The sequence below is a fragment of the Acanthaster planci genome, linkage group LG11 (assembly GCF_054643075.1).
Source record: "Acanthaster planci isolate LZ-2023a linkage group LG11, COTS_SCS, whole genome shotgun sequence".
Taxonomy (NCBI): Eukaryota; Metazoa; Echinodermata; class Asteroidea; order Valvatida; family Acanthasteridae; genus Acanthaster; species Acanthaster planci.
In genome coordinates this window covers 12,943,558-12,971,044 of record NC_141787.1, presented here as the reverse complement: position 1 = coordinate 12,971,044, position 27,487 = coordinate 12,943,558, and the positions used below count along the sequence as shown (strand labels likewise).

The window sequence follows — 27,487 nt, the reverse complement described above, 5'->3', positions numbered from 1 at the left end:
GTCAAAAATGAAGTACTTCCTGGTTTCTTTTATCGACAGAAAGTGTTGAGAATTGATCTTTCATAACTTTAGGGTCAAGTTCTATTTCCCGCATAGACCTTGAAAAAGGTCAAAGGTTATTTGAATACACGATTGCACATAACCATCGAACGACGAAGACCGAGCCAGCGACACATCTTATAATTTGGGTGTTAAAATGAACAGTGTGAAGACTTGAACTTTGCTGAAAAACACACAGGGACTCTTGTTTGTCATTCCAGATGGCCCGATCTTCTTTGGTATATGTGATTTTTGGTACGTGAAACCATGAAGGAATAACACTCCGACCAGCTGACTGTGCTGCTGCGCGGCTTCAAGAGCCCAACGGATCTTTGTATGCAAATGCATTGTATTCACACACACTTTGCGGGCGAACAGCTGATTTCTGCCAATCCGTACGGTGCTGTGTCTCTTCCCGTCCAGCTCGGCTAGCTGGGCAGTGTCAGCTCTCCTGGGCCTGGTTTGGACGGTTCCCGGACTTGCATGAGCATTTCTCATCGCGGCACCGATTATGAGGTTTTCTGAGCATTTGGGTGCCCACATCACGCCAGAATGGCGCAAACAGTACATTAGATATGAGGTGAGTGCACTCTTGTTCTAGCAATAGCGCAACAGAATTTGCAGACACGCCATTTTTATTCTTCATTTCTTTTGAATGTTTAATGATAAGTTGTTTCTTAAATTTGACATGTTTGAGAGTCTAACATGCTAGACTTTGATGCAGTTTCTCTGTTTTTTGGTACTAGGGGCCTATTTATCTTTTCCTCGCAGTGATATTGTTACGCCCCAACTAACTATAGCATGCAGTCCCAACTATAGTTGGGCCCGTCCCAACTAGAGTGCTACAGTTGGGCTGGCTCAACTAGCAGAGAGGTCCTGTGTGCATGATGTGCCCAACAAGTGCCAAAGTCATATTGTTAACAAATGTCTTGTCATTGGTCATAGGGCTAGATAAACAGATGAAGTGCCACATTTTAGATGATTTGTGTCAAGTGCGAGACACATTGACTTATAATGTTGAGACATTTCCCTCAGACTTAGGTCAACAATAGTTGGGCCAGCCCAACTGCAGCACTACTGTTGGGACTGTCCCAACTATAGTTGGGACTTGTGCTGTAGTTGGGGTGTAACAATATTGAATATGAAGGAAAAATGTTGCATCCTGACTCCACTTCAGCAGTTGTGTACAAAGTCTATGGGGAGTGAAGACAGTTTTCCACCTATTTCCCAACAACATCGGTGAATGTTTCTCAGTCCAGAATTCGTGTCTTTCCAGCATTTCTGTAATTATTTACTTTATTGAGATGATGAGAAAAGTGGAGTCAGGATGCAACATTTTTTCCCATATGAAACCTGCAGGCACAAAATGAGCATGATGAGCTTGATCCAATGGACCATTTTTAACATGTTGAATGTGGGCACGATCGGTTGGTCAGTTGTCCTGCACTGTCTGACTGTTGGTTGATCTTGGGTGAGATGTGTTGGTCCTGTCACCACAAGCCAATCTCTTTGACTTTGCATTAGGCTGTATGGATGAGACATGGAGGTAGAAGAGTATTTGAAAAGGGAAATGAAAGTACATACATGTACTTTGAGGTTTTGCTCAGGATTGACCAATAGTAGAGCACAGTCGTCGATATCGATCAGCCACATGGATAAATGCGCTATATTGGTAATATTTGAGGTTTTAGATTGGATTCAACAGGATGATTTTTTCATCGGTCTGAAAAATTCAATTTTATATTGATCATACTTGAGGTTTTAGATTGGATTCAACGTGATGATTTTTTCATGGGTCTGAAAAGTCCAGTTCTACCTTGACAATTTTGTGGTGGAGAGTACGTATTTGAGATTTTAGATTGCATTTCAACAAGATTGATTGAAAATGATTTTTCACCAGTCTGAACAGAGTGATAGCTACACCGGTCGGTGCCGGTCAGGGATCTCCACAACAGCATTCTATTGTCCGGCACTAAGCTTGATGAAACAACCCACCGACCGGCACAAAAATCCTTAAAAAACCCAGAAAAAAATCAGTCACTATTACCTGTAAGAATTTTAAAATCTGAACTCTTGACCAATGTGGAAAGAAAAACTCCTTGACAAAGCAATCTAGAGCCCCCTTAAGTGGCCCCTGGGCCCCCTTTTTCACGTTTTTTTTTATTGCACTAAAGCATCAACTACTCTATAGTATCAGTCCTAATAACCGTAATTGGGATGGCTTTGTTATGTCCCACCTATAGCATCAGTCCCAACTACAGTTTAGACCATCCCAACGACTGTATAGTGTTTGGGCAGGCCCAGTGACAGTACAGAGGTCAAGTGTGTGCATGTGCCGAAGTCATTTTATTTATATCAACAAATTGTGCTTGCAGAAACAAGCTTTTATTTATGTCATGCAGGTAGATGAAGTGCCATATTTATCAGTGAATTGTGTCAGGTGTGAGCTGCATAAACCTGGAGGAGGCTGAAAAATTTTCTATTGAAATTTGCTAACAAGTGTTGGGCCAGCCCAACTGCAGCATTGTACCAGCAGTTGGGACTGTCCCAACAATAGTTAGGACAGATGCTGTAGTTAGGGCATAACATTTCCAGCATTAGTGCCGCAGTTTGGCTCAACTCGCAGTAATCACCAATTTTTTGGTGAAAATCTCTTCAGTGTTTGTTGAGTTTCACCCTCCCCCAGCAGAAAGTATGAAAAACTCATTGCCACCGCCTCACCCGTGAAGCGCAGGTGAAAATAATGCTAGCAGCCCGCAGTCACTGTTGATACGTTCAAGGAAGGATTGAAAAGACAACCCAGCACCTCGCTGATGTTCGGCCTTGTCTCCGGACATTGCCCCATTCCTGGATCCATGCAACAGATAAAAACCACGAGCAAACAAACACATCCCCTGAGAATGAGGTTATACATGTGGTTACAACAAATACACCACAATCAGAGATGCATCCCCTTAGAATGGGGAGATTGCTGGCAGACTATCAGAGATTATAGCGATTAACTAATACTGTTACATGTACATGTACAGTAGGTCCATTCATGTAGCACATGGTGTGATGCCCACCTGCATACTACATGGACACATATATGTATGTACGGTACATGATCATACGTTTTATACATGTCACTGATACAGTTTATCGTAGTGGCCAAATTGCACCACTGAACTTTGGGACTGCACCAACTACAGTTGGGACTGATGCTCTAGTTGGGTCATACCAACCACACATAAGATCCCGTTAGTCCACGTTTTGAAGTCCAAGAAAATGATTATCTTACGCCCAACTGTGGTCCCAACTGTATTTCTGCCAGGTCCAGCTGTCATGGCTCTAGATTGGAAAACATGATGCATATGTACTGTAGCAAAATGCAGCCATTTCGAGGATCCCAATTTGCCTAACTTTCATGGAATGCAAGACTGGGACCTATTCAAGCGTTGTTACTTTTCTACCAACATTTAATTATCGGCCACAGAATGCACATGAACAGAGAATTTACTAGCCTGCCGCCTTATGGGCAATTACTCTATCCCAAGTACTGTATTATAGGAGGAACCGTTGCCGTAGTTGGGAACAAGATTGAAAGCATATGATCTGTTTAAAACCTTTAGGATGTTCGGCCTTGTTTCAGGGCATTGCCCTGGTATGTGCTGGGCCTAGACAACAGATAAAATCACAAGCAAACAAACACATCCCTTGAGGTGGTTGATAGTGGTTGGTCACATTATCAGAGATTACTGGGATAACAGGTATTCTTCTCAACTGTGACAGGCTCAAAATAAATTCATGAGCTGATCATAGAAAACGTCTGAAAATACGGTTATAGTTTTTGGCAGTCTCAGTGCCAGAGAAAATACCATAGACTAATCCGATTAGATGCCATAACTGCGATGGCACGGCACTCAGACACACATTCTTCAGCTTGACACGTGAAATCACGTCACCCTATTTGTCAAAGAAGTATGCAACACAGACATACCACCTGTCCACAAGCAGTGTGCCATCGCAGTAATGGCTTCAAATTTTGATGTCAACTTATGCCTCGGATGAGTTGCACAAAAAATGATGAAACTACATGTGCATTTACTAGCAGTTGAGATACTTGCTACAAAAAAGTGCCAGGAATATTTAATTGCCTACTTAGTCTCTAGGGAAAGAAAACAAAAATGGAGAGATTGCGATAAAATTATTTGCTGCATGCACTAACTAGGCTAAAAACCAATTGTACAGTTCAAATAAATGATGCAGGCATTGTCATTCAGTCGTTCAAATTTGTTTGTAGTGCAGAGCTACACATACGGGAACTTTGCCTCACCGTCCAGTAATCTGTGAGGGTGAAATGTCTATGTATGAATTGACTTTTTGCTGGGGGGGAATTCAATTCAATTTTAATTTTCTTTTTGTTTTGTTTTGTTTCACCAATGCAAACCTTCTTTTGTGAAGAAAGGGCAGTACCAGACCAAGAAATGTAGTAAAAATTATCTTGCAAATGTACACGTACCTGTACCCAGTATAAACATAAAAAAATCCCACATTTACATTGTAGGCAGAGTGTGCAGATTTGTAACATTCAAATACATGTAATGGGACCTTAATGTTATGTTTTTCTTGCTTATGGTTGCAACAATGTTTTTGCTTGTTTTATTTTCACTTTTAGTGAAACGATCAATGAATATTGTTGTAGATTGCTGTCACTTACAGTTTCATTCGTTTGGTAGAAGATACAGGTGTCAATTTCATGCTTAATGTAAGCAAATGAACTTTAATTCTTTTATATTGATCTAGGAGTTTGAAGCTGTGAGGGCATTGACCAGTTCTGTCTTTTTTTCCCGGTTAATGGGTCTAAAAATCATCAGACAGGTATAAAATCCAAAAGTCATTTTCTTTGCACTGAGCATGTTAATTAATAACGTTGCAGGGGCATGTACCAAAACTAAATGCCTCACACCAGATGTTGCATATTGTCAGCATCATTAAATTGGGGATTGGGGCTTGCTTTGACATTTATTTTTAAACAGTTGAGATAAGAACGGTGTTTTTGGAATCTGCTGCATGTTTTATCAGGTATGCGTTTAAAAATACATGGACATGTACTGAGGAAACATTGCTACATGTGATCAGCCAAGCTAACAAAGTCTGAATGCCAGAGCCATTGAGTTTGGAGGTCTTTGAAAGAATCTTGCACAGAGTCAGGAATCCTTAATATTCTTTACATACAAAAGGTCCACTTTCATCAGGATGATATGCTAAAAATAAGGAGTTCATTTTGCTCTTTCTCATGTGGAATCACATTTTGTTGAGTGGGGACATATGGGTCGTTCCACGAAGTTCGGGCACAGTTTGTGACGGCGTCCCTTGTTACATCAGTGAAAATAAACATCTTTTTTCCCTGCATGTGGATTCTAAATTGACATTGTTCTCAATCTTGCTAGGTTCTGGTAGTGGTGTGCTTCATCTGTGCCGAATAATATGACTTAATCTGTTGTAATGTGAAAATAATGGGCAATGAAAGTTACCGATGTAACAAGGGACGCCGTCACAAACTGTGCCCGAACTTCATGGAATGACCCATATACATACGTACATGAACATGTACCGGTATGTAACAGTAGCAGACACAGGAAATGTCAGTATGCTTGTGTGTGTTGGAAGCCCCTCAATCATTATAATGATTCCACATTTCAGTATTGTCTTTGTGTTTTCCTCAAAAATTGAGCACCCACTGAACTCAAGGTTTCAGACAGATGTCTCAAAACTTGCTCTGGTGATCTGGGGTTACAAGAGTTTTGTAGACCTGTGGATTGGAAAAAGTTCATGTGCACAGGAAGAAAATACCTCTTTCAGTCCTCAGCGCTCCAATTTGACTGCAAAACAAATGTCACAAATCCTTTGAGATTCAGAAAGATGATTTCTTCAATGGAAGAATAATGCTATGGACCTTGAGCAGTATGAATGGGAAAGCCAAATGATGCATGGTGTGGCGCATCCAGTGCTGAACTCTTGACCTGTAATGTATGCGGGTTTGGTGCATTCCATCTGAGCCCTCCTGGGGTGAGTCCACCTTTGGACGAAGGGGTCACACGGAGCGCTCTCGTGTCATTTCTCAAAAGCACGACCAGAACGTGCCTATATCCACCCGCTCTTTCTCGTTAAGATACAAATAGGAGAAAGGCCAGAAACAGAAAGGTTGATGCTTTTTAAACCACCCCCTCAAGATCTTTCAAAATCTGACGGGAGATTTTGGATAGACATGTTTGTTGTGGAAAAGTTTTAGGGGAAAAAAAACCAGCGTTGAGTTTGTCACAGGTCCTTTGTAAACTCATTTTGCAAGTCCTTTTGCCAATCCTTTTGCAGGTTCAGTTACATGTAGAATAATATTAGCTCGCAATATGCTTTTTGTCACTAGTCCATTTAATAGCCAGGACTCGACTTGAGGTACATGTATGACTTGTGAGGGACGTGCACTGACTTGCGGGGACTTGTGATGTGCTCCGACTATAACACTGCCATCCTCTGGTACATGTACATCGCTCAGGTCCCTTGATGCCCCTCAAAATGTAAAGTGCCAAGAATATCAATTTTTTTATGTACAGCAGTCAAAGAGGATTCAGGAAGGATTTTGACAGAAGTGCTCCCCAAGGTTTTTAAGGATAATGGATAATAACATGTCTGCTGCGATTGCATGACAAGTGTCTGAGCAGCCAAACGATGAAGAATGTCCTGCTGCAATCAAGGAAGCTTTTGTACGTTGTGTTAAATGATGGGGGAGATGCATGCCTGAAAAAGTGCAGTGAACTTGGCGATCTTGGCACCTGTATCTGACACATTTGCAGGTTGCATGTCACTGCAATTCATCATTTGTTTTATGAACACTGGACAGCAAAAGAAACTTGCCACTTCTTTCAAAGGCCACACATAAAAAGATTAAGATAATCACTTACTTTTGGGCATGTGATTAGGAAGGGGTATTGCAGCATAGCTGTGTACAAAAATTGTTTATTTCTGTGGAGTGAATTTTTATGTGTGGCCTTTGACAGAAGTGGCAAAGTCTCTTTTGCTGTCCAGTGTATATTTCAGGAGTGTGTACATGTACTGTATGTATGCTGTTGCCACCTGAAAAGGCACATGTAAGTTAAAATCCTGAAAAAACACGTTCATATACTGGTATCAAGTCCTGTTTACTGGTACTTGACTTTTTGGTTTCGTTTGTTTTTCAATTTTCAAGACAGGTGTAAAAAATTGTCAAGGGAGGAGGTCTTTTATTTGTTTGTGTTTCTTGAAAACACAAATTCTCAAGTGATTAATGGGCAGTAGAGCCATAAATTGGGCAGTTGCACATGGCTGGTTTGGGGAGGAGAGTGGGATGGGGGAGGGCAGGAACTGCAAGAGTACATACATGTACATTGTACATGTACATGTATACCATCCTCTCTGTTCTACTCCGAAATAAATATATCAGAAGCTGGGGCTAGATGGAAGTACTGTGCTCCATCCATGATGTAAAAAAAAACAAGAGAGGTATAGTACATGGCTGAGAGACACTTGAATGCCGTAGCTACTGGGTGTCCCCGGTGCACCCATGTGCAGCATAGACATTACCAGGCTTGTGTACGTGGAGTAGTTTCTGACGGTCGTGTGTTGTCCACGCCACTGGCATGAGAACCACCTTGACCTTCACTGGTTGTTCTCATCAACAGTCCATGCAGTGTTATCTTTAGGCTCTGTCCCTCAGTGACCAGTTCATAATTGTCTATATATTTTTCTTTTTCAAGCTGCCCAGCTTTTGTAGTTCTCAACGGTTGGATGGTGCATCTGACCCGTCCACTGTTGGGCCGTCCAAAGTCTGTCAGCTCGGAGTCACCCCCTTCGTATTGATAATAGTTTGCCGAGCTTGCCTCTGCACCTTCACCAGTTCAGTGACTCAGGGAAGGTTGAGAAGAGATAGATAACTAACTTCCCTAATACACCTGTAGACACGTGACGCCATTAGTTATCTACCGGCATGATTCAATCTGCATGATAAATTGATGATTAAGAGGGTATATGTACGCAGCTCTTTCTCCTGTAATCTCCACATATAATGCAGCTACTTCTGTTACAGAGGAGTTTTAAAGACTGTCTGTTCATGGTTTAATTTTACTATCCGTGCAAGTGTAACGGTGTTATTCATTTTCTATAATATTATTGATTTTTTTTTTGTCAAAAGAGGCTAAGAGAGCTTTTGTCCGAAATCTGTTACACACAGTCGAAATGGAAGAGTCTCCCAATGAGTGGACCAAGTCAATTCTGTAAACTGCACTGGTACATGTACCAGTATAGTCAGCAAAATCCACCTGGAGTGTGGAACAACACCTAAATCCTGTGTACATTGTCGGTTTGTTTGTTCAATGGAGCTCGGGAACAAGACCCTTGCTCTGTGTTTGTTCCAATCCATGTGCAGGTCCAACAAAACCCAACTGGACTTACATGTTACCCCCCCCCAGTGGTGCTCTGTGCACCACACAGGCTCATGTGCCTGTACATAATAATAGACATCAGATGGGCCTCATTTGTAAGCTTCATGCATAGAGCTGTATACTTCATGCTGCCCCACAATGCTCCCCAGTTGGGGGGAGAACCAGCTGGCGGGTTAAATTCATTCAGGGAGACTTGTAGTTCCAGTAGTCATAGCATGGAAGAATATGGTTAGAGTGGAACTTAAACACTCAACTGCTTTTTTGGAACCATCTTAGAAGGGAGGGGTACCGGGTGGTTTTTACCACCGCTAACAACTTGGCCATCCTGTACCTGATTTTTTTTTTTTAACTGGGAATAGAAACACTTCTGACCGGTACATCTGTGGAGCCGTCAACTCAATCTTGCTTATGGTCTTCTTGTTACGGTCATTTGGAGTTGAAGGCCACACACGCCAGCCCATGTGCATTGAGCATGGCAGTGGAAAAGCATACATTTTCAGCTGACCCGTCTAGGGAAAAATGGCGGCTGCCAAAAAATGACGGCAAACAGTTACATACTAAATTTCCTAAAATCTCGGCTTGTGAAAAAATGCACTGTGGAGATATCAGAAACACAGTTGGGGGGAGAGGGGAGATTGTTCCCCTCTGGCTCCTTTAGGATGTAACAGGTCAGTTTCTGCTTTGAGGTGAATTTTCTCTTGCATTTAACATTTATTTCATTTCTTAAGCGTCATTTCTTTTAACAATATTCAATAGCACTGTAAATATCAAAATAGCAAAAATAATATGATTATACAATAACAATTACATAAAACTACAATTAAAATTATAATTAAAAATTACGAAACTACATGTAAATTACAGGTTCAACTTATGCTTAATAAAGCATAAATTTATATGAATAAGACCTTGTTAATTATAACATTTATTAAAAAGGTGCGTCTTGATCCAACGCTTGAACTCGTTTTCATTTGTAATATCTTTCAACTGGTTTGGCAAAGAATTCTACAACATCAGTCCAGCTATAGCAAATCCCCTGTTGTTAAGTTTATTATACGATCAGGGAACCTGAAGACTCAAGGTTGCATTTGACACACTTTTGAATGAAAGGTTTCCCCCTGTTACTCCTGGTGAGCTTTGAACGCAGGAAACAGTGACTAAGTTTGATAATTGGTTCTGTCCTTTTTCCAGGAACTGAAGAATCTACTGTATGAGGCCCAGGAGTCAGCCCCAGACCCCGAGGGTGAGTGCTGATGTGCTATTTGCCTCACGTTTTAGGCCAGGCAAACAGATTATGTTTTCAAGTTATCCAACCCAGCCAGTACCCAATTTCATGGCGCTACTACTAAGTACTGGTACATGATTATATGCAACAGAGGTTACAAGTATTTCAAGGAGACCGTAAGCAGTAAGCTTGGCAGAAGGCACATAAACCTGGAAGGAAAAATTTGCTGAAGCGAGACGTAACACTGGGCATATGTACATACATGTATGCATGCATAACCACAAGCACATTCTAGTAAGCACAATTTTTCTGCTGTTAAGCAGCTCCGTGGAAGTGCTCAGAATCTTTTCTTTTTTTATTTGAAAAGTTGAATGTGCAGAAAACGAGGCCATCCTCGGAGGAAGGAATAATTCTACCTTATATTTTTCGACCAAAAAACATTAGATTAAAAATGCTTCACCCCTGTATCCACCCTAATTTTGTTTTGATGTACCAATTACATGTAATACAGCCATTTTGGGGACAAAATTGATGCCAATTTTGTGGGGTCTGTAGTTGCCCGTTCATAGCTTTTCTTCCCCTGTAACCGTCACTCGCCAATTTGAGGTGAAACATGAGCCATACTTGACATATTTAACCAAAAGTTAAGAATTTGAATGCCTTAAATCTTACTGTATAGCAATATTGATAACACAGTTCAAACGTTTTAGATCTTCACTTCACAAACACTACCAAAAAATGATTGGGAGAGAGATAGGCAAAATATATCACCAACCTACAGAAAGAGCCTAGATACAGGAAAAGTGAGACTAGTATCTCAAATAGCAAACATGGTGCTGATTTTTGTAACTTTTGACGAAAGCATGACAGAAAAAGCCAAAGATAATGCTGTTTTGGGCATTGTAATATCTTGAGCCTGTTCGGTCTTTCAACAGCACATGCCCCAACTGAAATGCATCTGAGGTCATAGGCCCTATCAGTGCCGTTTAGCACAGCCATTCCCTGCCTCACGCATGTGCTTGTTCCCATAAGACCTTGCCTTTTTGAAATACTGGACTGGCTCATTATAAACAAAAAGCTTTGATTGAGTCGATGCGAACATCATAACGGTTTGCACCTAGATTTTCAGTGGATCTATTGCCATCGATTTTTAATTCTAGTTTCAATTTTGAACTCAAAGGATTTGGAATTTTTGAGTCCCCCTGGAAGAGTTTCTCAGTCGTTAGACAGAAAGTTTACTTGTGTTTGAATGCCCGAATGAACCCAATATTGATTGCATAATTTGGCAGTGTCTGGGGAAGCCATAGTGGAGAGGCATTATGCCAAATTCGAGGAGACGTTTCTGAAACTCTGCGAGAAAGAGCTGACCAAAATCAACACATTCTTCAGTGGTAAGTTTGTCTACAAATCTTGTTTTCATATTGGTAAAAGTGCATAAAATACATGTTTGAGGCCGCATCTGAATCTCTTGTCTAGAGCAAGGTCCACATGTAGGTCTTCGCTCCATTGGAAATGCGTGGAGACGCACAGACAATAGACCTAGCCGTAGCTCTGGAAGCCCGTTTCGGACACGGCCTGATTCAGATGTACTGGTACCATATAAAAATGGAATAATGTAGTTGTAAAATAGATAGGTACGGAAAAAATTGAGAAGGAATAAAAGACTAGCCCCGGTAGTTTTTGAAAATAACATGGACGGGAAAAATTCAGTCGTGTGGTTGTTCTCATGTATAGTTTCACCCCATGGGAGGGGAACACGGGACAAGGCTAATCTGATTGTCCCTTAACAGCTGATGCTAGGAAATGATCAACTTCCATTTCATGTGTCAGTTCCGAGCTCCTGCGGCAGGGTTCTCCGAGGCTTCCAGGCATGAGGGGATGATTTGTAGACATACTTGTGGGGTCCCGCTGTCAGGTGTAAATATCGTCATCATTTCCTCTGTGACAGGGAGGAAGAGGGTAGCACAGATGGGACAGTAGGGAGGTGAAATACATGTATCTCCATCAGGGGTTGAATCACTCAATTGCCGGGGGAGGGGGGATTTCCAGTTTTCCCTGGATGGCTTAGATTTAGGCTTCTTCCTGCAATTGTCATTTTCTTATCTCGTCTGTTTTGATATGATTGGATGTGATCGGAAGACCCACCTTTTAAACAACCTGTTCTTAGAAAAACGTGTTGCATCTTTGGGTCAGCAGGGGCAGTGACCTCACAGTCATAGTGCCTCTTTTAACCTGCTGTGGACTGACGCACAGGTACAGGCTTGGTGTACCTTTTTCGGACATTTGTTTAAAAGAATAAAATTCCTGTGGGCTACACATTTTTGGGCACATTGTTTCAAACCCAGTGATAGGCCCCTTTCCTTTGTATGCAAAGATGGTCTCTTACATGTAGACATGGTAGTAGTTATTGTTATGAAACACCAGAGACAGCTTGCTCAAGGCTCTCACTGCGGATATTCTTAGATTTGTAAATTGCAAAGCTGAGGGTGTTTTGGGGCATACTTGAAAAAGGTAAAACAAGGAGCTGAACCAGGGGTTGTACAGGGTAACTGTCCAATAGCGCTGGATTGCCAAAACATTCAACCGGTGTCCAACAAAACAGTGATACATGTACATGTAGCTCAACTGGTGTTTAACAAAACAGCAATACATGTAAGTCAACTGGTGTCCAACAACTGAAACAGTTATTGGCTACACCTGCCGAAAGGCACCCTAAATTGCCTGAATTAGGTTCACAGGCACACGGGCACAACTTCAGTGTGTTGGAAATTCTTCACCTTGTCTGATTTCTCTTCCCGTGACTTCATCGACAGAGAAGGAAGCGGAAGCCATGCGGCGCTTTGCGCAGCTCTCGGATGAGCTCCGGCAGGTGGACTCGCAGACGGTGGCCAACAGCGCCACGCTGCGCCGTCGCCGCAGCAGCATCTTTCTCCTGGACAACAGCGAGGTCAAGGTGGCCAAGTCGGACCGGCGGAAGGTCAGCGACCTCAAGCTGGCCTTTAGCGAGTTCTACCTCAGCCTGGTCCTGCTGCAAAATTACCAGGTAGTCTCTTTTTTTTAGATTAAGCTGTGGGAATAATTGGGTTTGAGGACTCAAGGGACTCACCTTGAGTAAATTGGAGGCTGCTGATTGCACTGTAAGACTGAGGAAGATAGTAGAGGTAGAGAAAAGGATAAAAAGAGCAGGGTCTGGCCTGCGATCAGAGTCGGGCCAAAAATCGTAAACTGAAAATCAAGTTTATAAATTGTTTATCTTGAATGTTGCTAGCAGCCAGTCACTCCCCCACAGCCAGGTGCATTTCTGTTTGGCAGAATTTAATTTTCTTTAGCAAGAAACATTTAGTTGATTTCAAGTCTGGTGCAAAAGAGAACTTCATGGGAGGGGGAGAAGTAATGCAGGAAATACTTCTGTCTCACAAAATAGTTTCTTTTTTCAGTTTTCAAAGAATTTCCATTATTTTGGATGATGAATTCTAGAATATTTAGAAAAAATAGGCTAGTGATCCTGGAGTTTCTTAAATGCAGCCAAGTTTTTCCATATTTGTGATTTAACTTCTCCAGCAATAGTACATCATTTCAGTACGTTGCGAGTTCTGCATGAGAAAGTATTAATCTATTTAATGATGCTATTTATAGCCCTAGCAAGCCCTGCATGAACGCTGCGTAACTAGATACAGGGATGTATTTACCAGCTTTTGTGCATGATCAAACATAACATTAACACTCAGAGACCCCCCATGAGTTAATGGTATGTTTTATGTCGTGGCTACACTGCACCTTTCATGTTCAACTGTTTACAAACTGGAACCAAGTTACATGTATGTGAACCAACTAACTGTGGTTCCTTGAAGAATACAAAGGACTGTGTACATTATACTGAGCTGATGGAAAAAGTTGGAGATATCTTTTGGAATACCTGCTGCAGACTTGATCGTGAAGAACAATTTTGGAACATTGCTAGTTTATTATCATTTTTTAAGCAGAGCCAGATGGCTTTGAAGCCCCTCTGTCCTTCTGCCGTGAAGTCAGATGATTTTTGTGGTTAGAATCCCGTTGGATAAAATCCTTAATAAGCGTAACTGTAGAAGTAGGATATTAACAAGGTCCAGGGTTCGCTGTTCTTTTATCATCTTTGGTCCTTTCTCCTTTGCCGCAACAGAAACTGAACTTCACAGGGTTCCGGAAGATTCTGAAGAAATATGACAAGATGATGAAGAGCGTGAAAGGGGCTGAGTTTCGGATCTCAAAGGTGGAGTCAGCGCCATTCTACACCAGCAAACACATTGACAATCTGATCCTTGAAACAGAGGTAAAAGGAGTTTACAGAACAGTTTTCAGAGGAAGAAATCAGAGAAATTGTGCAGAATGCAGGGATGAGAATGGTCAATAAAGTTCGCAGATTCCGATGTTGCATTGTTAGTACTATTTTCCTGGATACCAAGATAATAATTCCACAATATTGCTCATGGAGTTCAAACCAAACCTCAAGTTTAGTGGCCTAACCACTCACCCACTCGTGGTGGTTAAGACAAACATCCTACAGTCTCTCTGAGTAGCAGGCCAGGGTTTTTATGGGGTCTAGTGTCTTCCTTGCAGACGTCCTACATCAACGACTTAGAGGAAGGCAACAGACAGAAAGCTATGAACAAGTTACGGGTACCTCCTCTAGGGGCAAAGGTAGGTTGACAACAGTTTATCTCGTCCCTTCATAATGTGACATCACCAGTAAAATGGGAATATCACCCATGAAAAAACCAAGAGAGGATAAGGGTTTTACCAGCAGTGAAGGAAGCAGCAATCGACTTTTCGTGTCCTCTGAGATAATTTCATGATGCTGTTTTTCTTATTTTCCTTTGATCAGGGAACCAACTGGACCACATTTCGCATGGGCTTGTTTTCAGGAATCTTCCTTGTCCTGCTGCTGCTCATCATACTAGCAGGTAGATCACTTTATCTTTTTTCTCCTCCCATGAATCTGTAGCCTAGTGTTCACTCTTACGAATCGATGCCAATCAAGGTCCTTTTGAGTTGTGCTGCCGGGACTAAACAAGTGTAGACTCACTGAGCCTGGACCATTTTCTCAAACTCTAGCTTTGTATCTATCTCTTGTACCATCTCTTGCTGAGGAATCAGTGGAAAGCTTTTGATATCTGAAACCAGATGGAAAAACAGTGAAGTAGTTATGTGTCCTGAAGCAGACCTCTGAGCTGTAATGTGACAAAGTCCTCCAAAATTGTGGAAATGAAATTTCACAAAGCCACTGCCAAAGATGTCAGGAATTTGAAAAACACTCCAGCTGCGGATCTTAGAACGCTATCATGAATATCGTTATTGACCCTGCTAAAGTCCAGGGTCAGTGCTAGGGTAGAACTAGTGTTCAGGTTGAGATACATGTGTGAGCCTGTTCTTCATTCATTTCTGGACTTGAAGCGGGATTTACTTGGCCTCGGTTTTTATCCTGAGATCAGGTTACAGGCTGCATCCTCAAAAATGTTTCATAGGCTCCTCACTTGGTTGTTCATGACTCAGTATAGGCCAGCCCTCTGCTGCAGGAATACCAAATCTTACAATTAGCAGCCAAAGTTTTGAAAGGCATCAATTCTAACACTCGAAGACTCTAGACATTTCACTCTAGACATCTCATTGACTCAAGGACCAGTGTTGTAGTCGAGACCTTCACAAGACCAGACACAAGACCATGTGCAAGACCATGCACAAGTAACAGGTTGAACAATGACAAAGGAATGCTTTTGTTGCAGTTCATTTGAATAGCTTGTGACTTGAATGCAGACTGGAGGTCATGTGCTGGTCTCGTGTGGTCTTGTGAAGGTCTTAAGTGGTCTCGACTACAACACTGTCAAGGACCAAAGAGGACGCCAAAAGCTGTTGCCAAAGTTGAATGTATTGGGAAATGTTGGCTGTTGTCCAGTCTCAGTCCTTGGGACATGACTCAACTGTAATGCTTGTGCCACTGCATCGTGCCTCTCCTATTTTAGGTGTCCTCATCCCAGTCAACGAAGACTGTTGGCCGGCCGTAAGGATGTACCGAGGAATGTTCCTCATCATCCTTCACATCTTCCTCCTGGGGCTCAACACCTACGGCTGGAGGAAAGCCGGCGTCAACCACGTACTTATCTTTGAGCTAGATCCTAGGAATAATTTGTCGCACGAGGATTTTATAGAGGTGAGTCTATTTGCATGTGCCGTGGGATTAATAAGCATTGGGTTTTTTGTTTGTACAGGCTAAGGCATACTTGTAAAAGGCAGCAACGGTGTGGCTGTAGTGGCCAACAGTTGTAGAGACAGGAATGAAGTTTCAAATTTTGCAGATGCTTCAGTGAATTTTCATTTTTGTCGATTTCCGTCTAGATGTCAATGTTTTTTGCGGACCTGTGGGCCATCAGCATTTTAGCTTTCATCTATTTGAGTTTACTGCCCAGTGTTCCGAGCTACATCAGTCCGCTCATCCTAGCTTGCGTGATGGTGGTGTTCTTGCTGAACCCTACCAAGACGCTGAACTACAGGGCTCGGTTTTGGCTCCTGAGAATTCTGGTGAGTTTTAAACTGAATTATCACATCACTGGGTAATTTTTGCTTTAAAGCATGACCAGTTGTTTCCTCAATAAAACTGTCACGGGGATGCTTAGGCATGGAAAATGGAAGAAACTTAAGGATATTGAGGTGGGAGGGAAACCAAGGAAAGAGATTTTTTTATTGCAAAACCCTAGGAAAGCCGAGATGGAGAGAAACTTGACCTTTGCGTACCGAGATGCATGTTGGGAAAAGTACTGCTTCATGAGTCTTACACAGCAAAAGATTATTCCGTCACATAAAAGATTCATAGGAACCCAAATGCCAAATGTTGAATTTTAGTTTTAGTTTTTTCCCCACATAACATGAATTTGTTTTTCCTATCTTGCAGGCGCACATATTAATCGCACCATTTCACGCCGTCGGCTTTGCAGATTTCTGGCTGGCCGATCAGCTGAACAGTTTAACAACAGTTTTGTTAGACCTAGAATTCCTCCTATGTTTTTACATCTGCGAAGTAGACTGGGTACAGACTCAATGTAAGCATCCAGTTTTTTTTTCATCTTTTAACCTGTTAAGAGAGTTGTGATGGATCCTGAACAACTTGCCACTGTTGCTAAGGAACCAGTCGAAGGTCACTTGGTCATTACTGTGGCAACTTGTTAATGCTTTTTGCTACATGGACCAGCCATAGCCATCGCAGTGCATGATACAGTATAATAATTTAATAATAATAATTTATTCATTTATAAAGCTCAAATTTCAAATAGATATCTTCAAATGCACTTAACAATGAAAGACATTAAGTATGGAACAATGAATACATTTAAACATGGTTGAGCCGATGGCATACAAGGGTGTCTCGGGCAGCCGCCAAACAACCCACATTCACCAACATCAGTAAAGGGGAGACAGTAAGAAGCAGTTACAGTTTTAGAGGTGGGAGGAAAACCCCAGAGGAATATTCTGGGTAAAACCCACGGAGTCGGGTAGGGACTGAAAACCCAATCCACATGTGGACCGGGCCGGAAATCGAACCCGGGACCACAGAGTTGGAAGGTGAGGAAAGAACTACCTTGCCAACCTGACTCCCCAATGACTCCTTAATGGCATATCCAAAGCCTTTTGTAGTTCTAGGAAAGTCAAAAAAAGGACAACAGTGTTATGGGCAGAAACCCTGCAGGAGAACTGTGTTTCATGTCCTAATATGTGCCCTCACATTTAAACTTCGTGAGAGAGATTTCCTCTTCAAATACAGTACAGCTGAGACGAAAATACTGTTCTATTATACACGAACTGCCTCCAAGGGACACTCACATCATCCCGCTGATGGCAATGACAGTGGAAAGTAGACTTATTGTCCACTTGAAATTTAAACTCAAAAACAAACTCGACTCAGTAATTTGTGTAAAGACGTCTTGTATCCTGTCTTCCCCCCTCCAGGTTATTTTAACTGCAATACCTATTCGTATTTGGCAAAAGCCCTGGTAGCATGTCTTCCAGCCTGGTTCCGGTTCGCCCAGTGTCTTAGGAGGTACCGGGACAGCAGGCAAGCTTTCCCCCATCTTGTCAACGCGGGGAAGTACTCCACAACATTCTTTGTAGTTTTATTCGGGTCCCTCGTTTCAACTACAAAAGGTAATCTTAAATAACAGTGCCCTAAGGAACCAAACTTCCTCTCAGAAAGTTGTTTACATTGTTTACCTTCACCCAGAGGAAAATTTCTGGAAAAATCTGAAATATGTTTTTAAAGGGAGATACGATGGATGTAGCTTTGTGATGAACGATTAGCAAGTAACACCGTGTGAGGTCTCTGTTGTGGGTTGTTGAGGTTCTTCAGAGAATTGGGGTACTTAACGTTTTGGACACTCTGCTCTGGCTGTCTTCAGGTGGACTCACTTCAGCACCCCACTCATTCACAAGAGAGACTTCACAGGGTGCTACTGCAAACCTTCATTACGAAAATTGGAGAAGTGTCAGAAGCCCATTTTTGATGTACCGGCGCAGTTGCATTCGATTTTCAGTTAATCCTTACAAAGGATTTCAGCTGACCAAAATTTAATCGTAGTCAAAGTTGTGAAAGAATTCAAATTTTGTTGCTTGGCAATTTGAGAAAGTTTTGTATGGAGAAATTTGTATGTCCAGACGTGGTCAGTGGTTATTAATAAAAGTTGTAAAATCCCTTTTTTCTTTCTTTTTCTCTCTGTCAGAGAAATATCCGTCTTTTTACCAGAATCCCTTGTTCTACATATGGATGCTGAGCCTCTTCGTCAGTTCCTGCTACACGCTGACCTGGGACCTGAAGATGGACTGGGGCCTGCTGGAGAAATCCGTGGAGAACAAACTGCTGCGTAAAGAGATCGTCTACTGGGACAAGGTGAGGGAAGGTTCCATCAGCGAGACACCCAAGACGCGTCTTACCTTACGCCGACGGATTTCAAATGAGTGGCTTTAAGAAAATGGAAGTGCTCAACCTTTCAAAAAGGTTCCATCAAGGAGAAATTGAAGCTCTTTCTTCATGTGATTTCTGCTTCCAGTTGGAGGATTTCAAATAAGAAAATTTAAAAGCAGAAGAGCCCATACTGCTTTGAGAAAAAAATCCCTTTCAATCAATGGAGGTCTTTTTCCTGACCGATACATTTTCTCATTGCCTCTTTAGTATTACTACTTTGCCATGATGGAGGACTTCATTCTACGGTTTATATGGACCGTCAGTATCTCCTTAGCGCTTCTGGATGTGGTGCATGCCGAATTGCTACGAAGCATCTTAGCACCCTTAGAAGTATTCAGGTTAGTTTCACAGAGACCCCCTACCTATCCCAGAAGGAAAAGAACTTGAAGTTCTCTCCTCTAAATGGTGCCCTATATTGCAAATTTTATTCACAAGAATTTCTGGCAACTGATGCCCAGTAGGTAAACATACACAGATTTTATTTTGGAACAGTGTCTGCAATGGACAGAATCATCAAGTTTCAGATTGCTCTCCCACCACACCCTAACTAATATTTTCTGGCTGGAAGATTTCAGATCTTTTTTCAGGGTGGACCTCACCCCTTCGTAGCTCAAGATATTAACCATATGCTGCCGGGGAGCCCGGTTTCAGGCACATAGGCTTTATACACGAAACCGGGGAGCCCGAAACCAGACAAAAGAGCTGGGTCTTGTAACAAAAGACCTTACTCAGAACAAAAGACTGAGCTGCTGGGAATTGCCAACATTTTTTTCAGTTGTCGATGGCGGAGGAAATCTGTCCTTATTTTGAGAGATTATATACCACTGTTTGTGGCATTCAACATGAGCGGATTACCACCGGGGACAAAAGCGCTCTAGTGATGAGCGATACAGTACCGCTGGATGCTAATCTGGCACCTATTTGAAAAGGCGCCAGTAGCACACCGTGCCAGTTTCAGGAACAAAAGAAAGTTACATAACACTGCACAATCTGGGCTCGTTTTACAAAGCGGCAGGCCTGGCTGAAATAATGGGGCGTCCATAGATGTTGTCTGTCAGATTGGTCACCAGACAGTTTTTTGTGAGGGTGTAAACGTCCAGGGAATGAAGCCATGATTTTTTGAAGAATTTTGAAAACGAAAAATCTTTAAAATCACCCAGTTTTACGTCATGCAACTTCAAATTCCACCCGGCAGCAAGTGATTAATGTTTACACAGCTCTTAATTAAGCATTCTTATAATTTGTACTGTACTTAACATTCACCATAATGCTAAATTATTCTCTCTGTTATGTATCGTATGTTGCATATGAAATCGCCTTGGAAATATTGTCTGTTCAGCCGTGCGTCTTTTCACAGAAGCCTAGTCTTAATGACGGGGACCAGTTCAGTATTCCTACAACGTACAGCACATCCGAGGTCATTTGGGAACAGCAGTACGCGCTCAAAAGGTCTGCCATATCAGCATGGCCATGCACCGAATCGCCTGCATGCTTTGTTCTCGAATAACTTTGTCATTTGGAATATCATACTGGGTCATTGATCAATCTTTTTTGGGGGCCTCCGTAGGAGATTTGTGTGGAACTTCTTCCGTCTGGAGAACGAGCACCTGAACAACTGTGGTCAGTTCCGTGCCGTGAGGGACATCTCCATCAAACCGGACAAGGAGAAAGAGGAGGAGAACCCCAAGCGGATGGAGGACATGATGGATGACGAGGGTCAGGTGCCACTCCACAAACACAAAGAGAGCAGAGGGGAAGTCAGGTAGGGTACCAGACTTTGAGATAGGGTGTGGGTGCTGAACACGAGGGTCTTATATCACTCTGCTCACTCAGGGATTGCAAAGACAGAGTCAAGTAGGTACCAGACCGTGAGAAGGGGTTAGGTGCCACACACAAAAGTTTGATGCCTCTTTGCAAACAAAATGGATAGCAAAGTAGTCAGGTAGGTACCTCGTTGTGAGATAGAGCACAGGTGCTGAACTTAAAGGTCTGGCGCCAAGTGCAAGGTGCCAGTTTCTTCGAGGAGTGGTTTAGATTCCGGCAGGTCATTCCAGATACGATAATGAAAGCTGTATGACACAAAAAAGTGAGGTAGCTTCCATAATGAAAGACTTCAAGAAAACAGGAATAATTGTTAGATATCAGATAGGAGATTGGCCAAAATTTTTCACGGGGGGAGGGGGAAACTACTTTTCCGGGGGGGTGGTGGTTTCCAGGGGAAGCACTCATCAGCTAAAAAATGATGAACAGTTAACGCCTGGAGGTGGTCGGTGTTGAGGTTTTTTATTGTTTTTCAAGCAAATTGGTGATGCTCATCTCTCTCTTCTTTTCATCTCTTTCCCTTTTTTCCTATTACTCCTTTTCAATTTTTATTTCTAGGGGGTCAAGTACCCCCCTTGGCCCTCACATCATGACATCCATGCAGGAAATGTAGTAAGAGTCAGTTGCCACAATAAATGAATGAGGGAAGCATAAGGAATGTAAGGTCGAGTTCGGGCGGCCTGTTCTTGACACAGGTTTCTTGTTCTCACGCTCGAACGGTGGGAACACGACTCAAGAACACTGTGCTCGGAACAGGATCACACACCACCTCCTCGTCAAGGTTTTACAGGAACACACGGAAAAACTCGTGAGATTTTGATTTTTGAACAGCTGCAAAAAGTAGAGAGATGGCTTCCAAAGCCATAGACCATGTAGACAATGGGAAGTTTTGCAAAATTAACATTAATTATTTTCCGAAACACAGAAATGAATGTTCCTGTTTATATAGAAAAGAACTCAGCCCATCCAAACCTTAACTCTCGAATAACGTACATGCACGCCGCCGTGTTGCATGTTGCTTGTAATAACCGGTTGTTTGTTCCCGGCGTTCGAGCGGCCGACCTACGAACAATAAATCGAGCTCTTCGTGAACATACTGAAACAAGCCACCCGAACTCAGCCCATGGTCAAAATATATCTCTACTCACAGAAAGTGAGTAGGTGATATTGCACAATTACAGATTGCTGTAAGTTGATTGTAAGACCCTGACAAAGTGGATCGGTTACATCAATGAAATCCTCTATCTTCCCAGGTTTGACGAAACGCAGCTGCTACTGAGAAACACTTCGTCTGAGGAGACACATTGCAAAAAGAACAGCAGTCTTATGAGAGGTGACTTGAGCAATGGCCCACAGGTGTGCAACTCGGTCACCAGGATACGGTTCCAGATTGGAGATGACGAAGGCAGGATTAATGAGATTGATGTGTGAAAGGGTGTGGCCCCTATTGGGCACAGCCTTGAATGGGCGTTGCCTTGAGTGGGCTTGGCTGGATGACTGAGGTCCGTCAAGCACCTGCCCTGGAGGGGAGACGGCCTGTGATGGGTGTTGCCTGTGATGGGTGTGGCGTGCAGTAGATGGTGCCAGAAATGGGTGGTGCCTGGAATGGGCATGGCCCCAAATAGGGAACGGTCAGTAGAGGAAGTTCATTGCATGCCTATGCATGATGAGAACTGAACTGCAAAGAACTCAAGATTGCCGATGGAACTGACAAAATGTAACAACAGCTTAAGAGCACAAACATGCTGCAGGTGCATCGGGGGGTGTGGCCACCGGCATGCTGAACGGATAGACGTATGCATCTAGTTTGCATACATGAAAAAAAGCAGCTAACCCGAGTCGTATAGAGGAATCCGACGAGACACCGTTCTGAGGGGCGCATTTACACTCACACAGCTATCTCAATCTGAGCACGCGTACACTTTGGCAATTGACTACTACCTATTGGTCAAGGAGGAATTTCACTCGTGTGCACTGCCTGCGTGCAGACAGGATGGCCCGTAGTAATGGCTTCTAATTTTGGTTGTCGGATTTGTCTCTACTGTCAAAGGAAAAATGTCAAATATTCCAGTTTTGCTGAAGACTCACCTGTTCCTGTGTCTTTTTAAAAGCAGACATGTGAACAAGTTGAAAGTTAGAGTTTAAATTATTTAAAACACCTGTTCCTTTTTTTTTGAGTGGTTAACAGTGAATTCGTAACCACAGTTTTGGCGGCATCTTTTTTGCTAGCATTTCATGGGATGGCATTTCCCATGAGTCCAAAAAATTAATGCTCATTTATTTAAAACACCTGTTTCTTTTTTTTTTTTGAGTGGGTAACAGTGAATTCGTAACCACAGTTTTGGCGGCATCTTTTTTGCTAGCATTTCATGGGATGGCATTTCCCATGAGTCCAAAAAATTAATGCTCATTTATTTAAAACACCTGTTTCTTTTTTTTTTGAGTGGGTAACAGTGAATTCGTAACCACAGTTTTGGCGGCATCTTTTTTGCTAGCATTTCATGGGATGGCATTTCCCATGAGTCCAAAAAATTAATGCTCATTGATTCCTGGATCTATGCAAATAGAATCAACAAAACTTTGGTTAAACGAATAACTTTGGTGCTCATTTACCAAGTGCAATTTTAAGACTACTTGATGTGTGTGCCAAAAATGACTATCTCCACTTGTGTAATAACCACATGCTCCCGGGTGAGTTGAAAAATGCAGTGCACACATACGGGCGAATTTCAAGATTTTCAGTTTTCAAAAATCTTCAAAAATTCAGCATTTCAATTAATGGACGTTTACACCCACATGAATTACTGTGTGGTGGCCACTGTAGCCTGACAGACAAAATCTATTGACGCCTGAGTATTTCAGCCAGGCCTGCAGCCTTGTAAAAAGAGCCCAGATTGTGCGGTGTTATAGAATTTCTTTTGTTCACGAACCTGGCACAGTGTGCTGCTGACCTCTTTTCAATAGGGGCCAGATTAGCGTGCAGCGGTGCTGTGTGGCTTTTGTCCTGGTGGTAATCCACTTGCACTAAATGCCCAAAACCGTGGTATACTGTTTCAAAACAAGGCTGGATTATCTCCACTATTGAGACTGAAAAAATGTCGGTAATGCCCAGCAGCTCAATCTTTTGTGCCGAGCGCAGTCTTTTGTTACAAGGCCCAGCTCTTTTGTCCCGGTTTCGGGCTCCCTGGCTTCGTGTACAAAGCATATGTGCTCGAAAACGGGTCCCCCGGCAGCAAGTGGTTAATTATAAATGTATTTGTGTCAGCATGCAGCACGTAATGGAGATACCAAATAATCTTGATTGTTCCGCTGTGGAATCAGTCAGCGCTGTACATTCAAGGTGCAAGGTGGAGACACTGTCTTGGACATCTCTTTTTTGTCTTTTTGTGCAACTTTAAATTCGTCAGTGCTTCAAAAACAATGAGAGATCCTTTCGGAACTAAGTGGGCTTTACTAACATTTAAAATTTTTCCACGCTTTTCTAGTTAATAGAGGGGGCTGTTGATCAGTTTGTCCAAATAAATTGATTGTGCCTGCTAAGTCATGTGATCTACCGGTATAGTGGTTATATCAAACATCAGCAAACATGGCATTCTCCCATAGCCAAGTCTGTTTAAGTTCATAAGCTTACTCAGCACTCTAGTACTCTCAGCACTGCACAGACCGTCAGCTTTATATTTGATATAGCACTTATAACACTTCTCTACTGGAGGACACCATGTGCGCTGATGTTTGATACCCACTCCAGATCACATGATTTAGCAGGTGCAACTAGTCAGTTGTGAACCCAAAATTTGACTTTCAGAAACGTTTCAAGAAAGGGTAGCTTGCTGGCCTGTTGCTCAAATAACAATCATCAATCAAATGATTCCACGTATTTTAACAGAAATGCTTCGCATAGACCCTTTGAAAGTGTGGAGGGTTTCAATTCTAGGGAAGGAAACCAGCTATTACCAATGGGAATGTGTATCATTTCACATGGAAGAAAACCTGGAATTACGGTTTTCTCATCTTTGTGTTACACGACCTTTCTTTTTTGAAATTTTCACCTCGCGTAATTATAAACATCAGAACTTTTCAGTTATTGTTTACTATCAGTCAAATGTGAAAATATCCTGGGGCACTGGTATTTTCAACATTTTCAGTCAACTTAGTTTGCCACCAGTGGGTGAAACTAGGGCATGCTGACCACTGGTTGATTTTCCCAGGTAACCCATGCACAAAATATGTATATCTTGGGTACCAGGCAAAGGGACCAGCATTTGACAAAATTGTCATTGCTCAAATTTGCCTCAAATGGTTGGAATTTCAAATGTAAGACTAAACTGGCAGTTAAAGGACTAGTCCATTGTCTAGTCTGACTGCACTACTTGTGAAGGGACCCCACAGTTTGGAGACAGGGCACCCAACATTCCAAGGACGCTCAAGTTGCGACCAAATTACTTTGCTGTGGTTTGTAATTGCACACAGGTCTATGGTTCTGGCTGCAGTCACTTCTTGTAAGTGCATGTAATTTCAAGTCAAAGCCTTGCTCAGGCCAAATTGGGCTGGCTTTTCACATTTTTGCCGTCTCATTGTGCAGAGATTTTTAAATACACGTTGACCTATGTACTAAAGATGACAATCTTAATTTACTGTTCGCACTTTCCCATAGAACCAGTGGGGCCCACCGTCTGCTGAGCACAGACAGAAAGCACACAAGTGAATCAAGTGTGGTGTCACCAATTCATCTTTTTATTAGTTGTGATGCATTTGCCCTGTCTCAAGCCAGACAACTTGACTTCCCTTTTGACATTTGCATGTGGTCGGCTTGTAGATGCATTGGCCTACCTTATATTAGCTTATGCGCACAATTACTGCTCAGTGCAAAACCATGGCCAAAACTAGTTTGGTTTATTTTTTTCCTCAAGTTGTTGTGTCACATTTTTAGCTCATCATTTGTTTATATTAACCAATTGCTGCCGGGTGGTTTGAAAAATGCAGTACACACAAACAGGACATTTTCTAGATTTTTAGTTTTCAAAATTCTTCAAAAATTCATCATTTCAATTAATGGACGTTTACACCCACACGAATGACTGTCTGGTGGCTACTCTAGTCTGACAGACAAAATTTTTTGATGCCCCAGTATTTCAGCCAGGCCTGCAGCCTTGTAAAAAGAGTCCAGATTGTGTGGTGTTACACAAGTTTCTTTTGTTCACGAACCTGGCCCAGTGCACTGCTGACCTCTTTTCAATAGGGGCCATATTAGCGTGCAGTGGGTTCTGTGTGGCTCATCACTGCGATGGTGCAGTGCTTTTGTCCCCGGTGGTAATCTGCTCGCACTAAATGCCCCAAACCATGGTATACTGTTTCAAAACAAGGCTGGATTATCTCCACTATTGAGAGTGAAAACATGTTGGTAATGCCCAGCAGCCTGGCCTTTTGTTATAAGGCTCGGCTCCCTTTGTTCGATTTCAGAGACCCGGGCCACATGTATAAAGCATACATGTCTAGTACTGGAATCCCCGGCAGCAAGTGGTTAAGCAGATATCTCTTGCATATTGTCAGCCTGCCTTTGCAAGAACTTGATCCATGTATTCCTGATCCAGACGGAAAAGATAAAAGAAATGAGGACTTGAAATAAGTGTGCGCGGAGATGTATTTTTATGAAAATATTCCTTAATTGGGCATTATGGTGCATGCTAATCCCTGGCAAATATCATACGAGTCGCTGCCGGTTATTTTCCGAGTCGGGGCTTATATACCTTGACAGTCTGGTGCCTTTGTCAATAGCTTAACTGCCCGTGATAGGGAATCTTACAAACATGGCAACAGTGATTGTAGTTTCAGACTTGAATCAAGGCTAAGTTTGTTCCAGACTTGAATCAAGGCTAAGTTTGTTCCAGGTCTTCCTGCAAATGAGGTTTCATTATCTGTAAATGATATTGACAAAAAAAAAAAAAACAGAAGAAAAAATCCCATTCCAGTTGAGATGGTGTGATTAGATTGTATAAATCAGTGTTTGAGTCGTGTTTCTTCGCATGAAACTGCTTGTACAAGATGCAAGCAGATAAAATTGGTCTACACGGTTTTATTAACATAACACTACCAACCCAGTGTGGGTGTAACTCCTTCGTTTTGTGTAGTTTAGAAAACTCGGTGAAAATACTAATTTTTCTTGTACTGTGAACTATTTTAAAGCTGGATATTCGCTCACGATTTTCCTTGACTGTTCCTCTTTTGCTATGGATAACCCTGGCCCCCAAAGTGCCTCTAAAACTGTTCTCCAGAAAGGGTGTAACATTGTATGGACCTGGCTTAGTACTCACAAGGTTCTCACAACCTGCATTACACGGATCTCTTTTGTTCACAAGTCTGCACTAGGTATGTAAGGTTGGCACGCACTGCATGCACAGGTGTCACTATCGACTGATATATTGAGCTGCTGTGGTGATTAACACCAGATTGCTAGAACTATGTGTTACTGGATGGCCACGCCCTTTCTTATTACAAATGGCTGCAACTTTCATTGCATCCACCTTATTTGATAGCAATACCAGTGATAAGCACTAGAATTGATATTAATTTTAACAATCAATCTGAAATTTTGACAGCTAGAGACGTGCACTGCTTTAATACCATATATGCAAGTTCCAGGAATGAGTCACATGTGTAATGCATTGATGGTTTGAAGAGTTTTTACCAAGGCCAAAATATTTTTATACAAATTAAGGTCACTACGAATGTATATACATGTATGTAATGTATGAGCAACTTCGTGTAATGCATATTGCTACACATTGAAAGAATGGACAGTAAAGAATAACTTTGGACAAGAAAGTGTTTGAATGTGCAATTTTGCAGTCTGTGTTTTTCAGAAATGAGTAAATAGGCAGGACAAACGTCATTGTTAATACGCAAGAATAAGACAGAACATGAGCACTCAATAGCACTTTCAGTGAAGGTCGTTTCTGACGTATC

At 42.2% G+C, this 27,487-nt stretch overlaps 1 protein-coding gene across 1 annotated transcript; it reads left to right on the top strand.

Annotated features, from left to right (window-relative positions):
- The first annotated feature begins 130 nt into the window (after nt 1-130).
- On the top strand, nt 131-27,346 carry xpr1 (xenotropic and polytropic retrovirus receptor 1). Its single transcript, XM_022250584.2, has 15 exons — nt 131-619; nt 9,687-9,738; nt 11,010-11,111; nt 12,534-12,763; nt 13,880-14,029; nt 14,317-14,397; nt 14,582-14,660; nt 15,717-15,904; nt 16,090-16,272; nt 16,643-16,790; nt 17,695-17,889; nt 18,462-18,628; nt 18,911-19,041; nt 20,271-20,465; nt 21,778-27,346. The coding sequence occupies exons 1-15, from the start codon at nt 551-553 to the stop codon at nt 21,953-21,955; spliced, it is 2,148 nt and encodes a 715-aa protein (XP_022106276.2). The 5' UTR covers nt 131-550; the 3' UTR covers nt 21,956-27,346.
- Nucleotides 27,347-27,487: the final 141 nt, after the last annotated feature.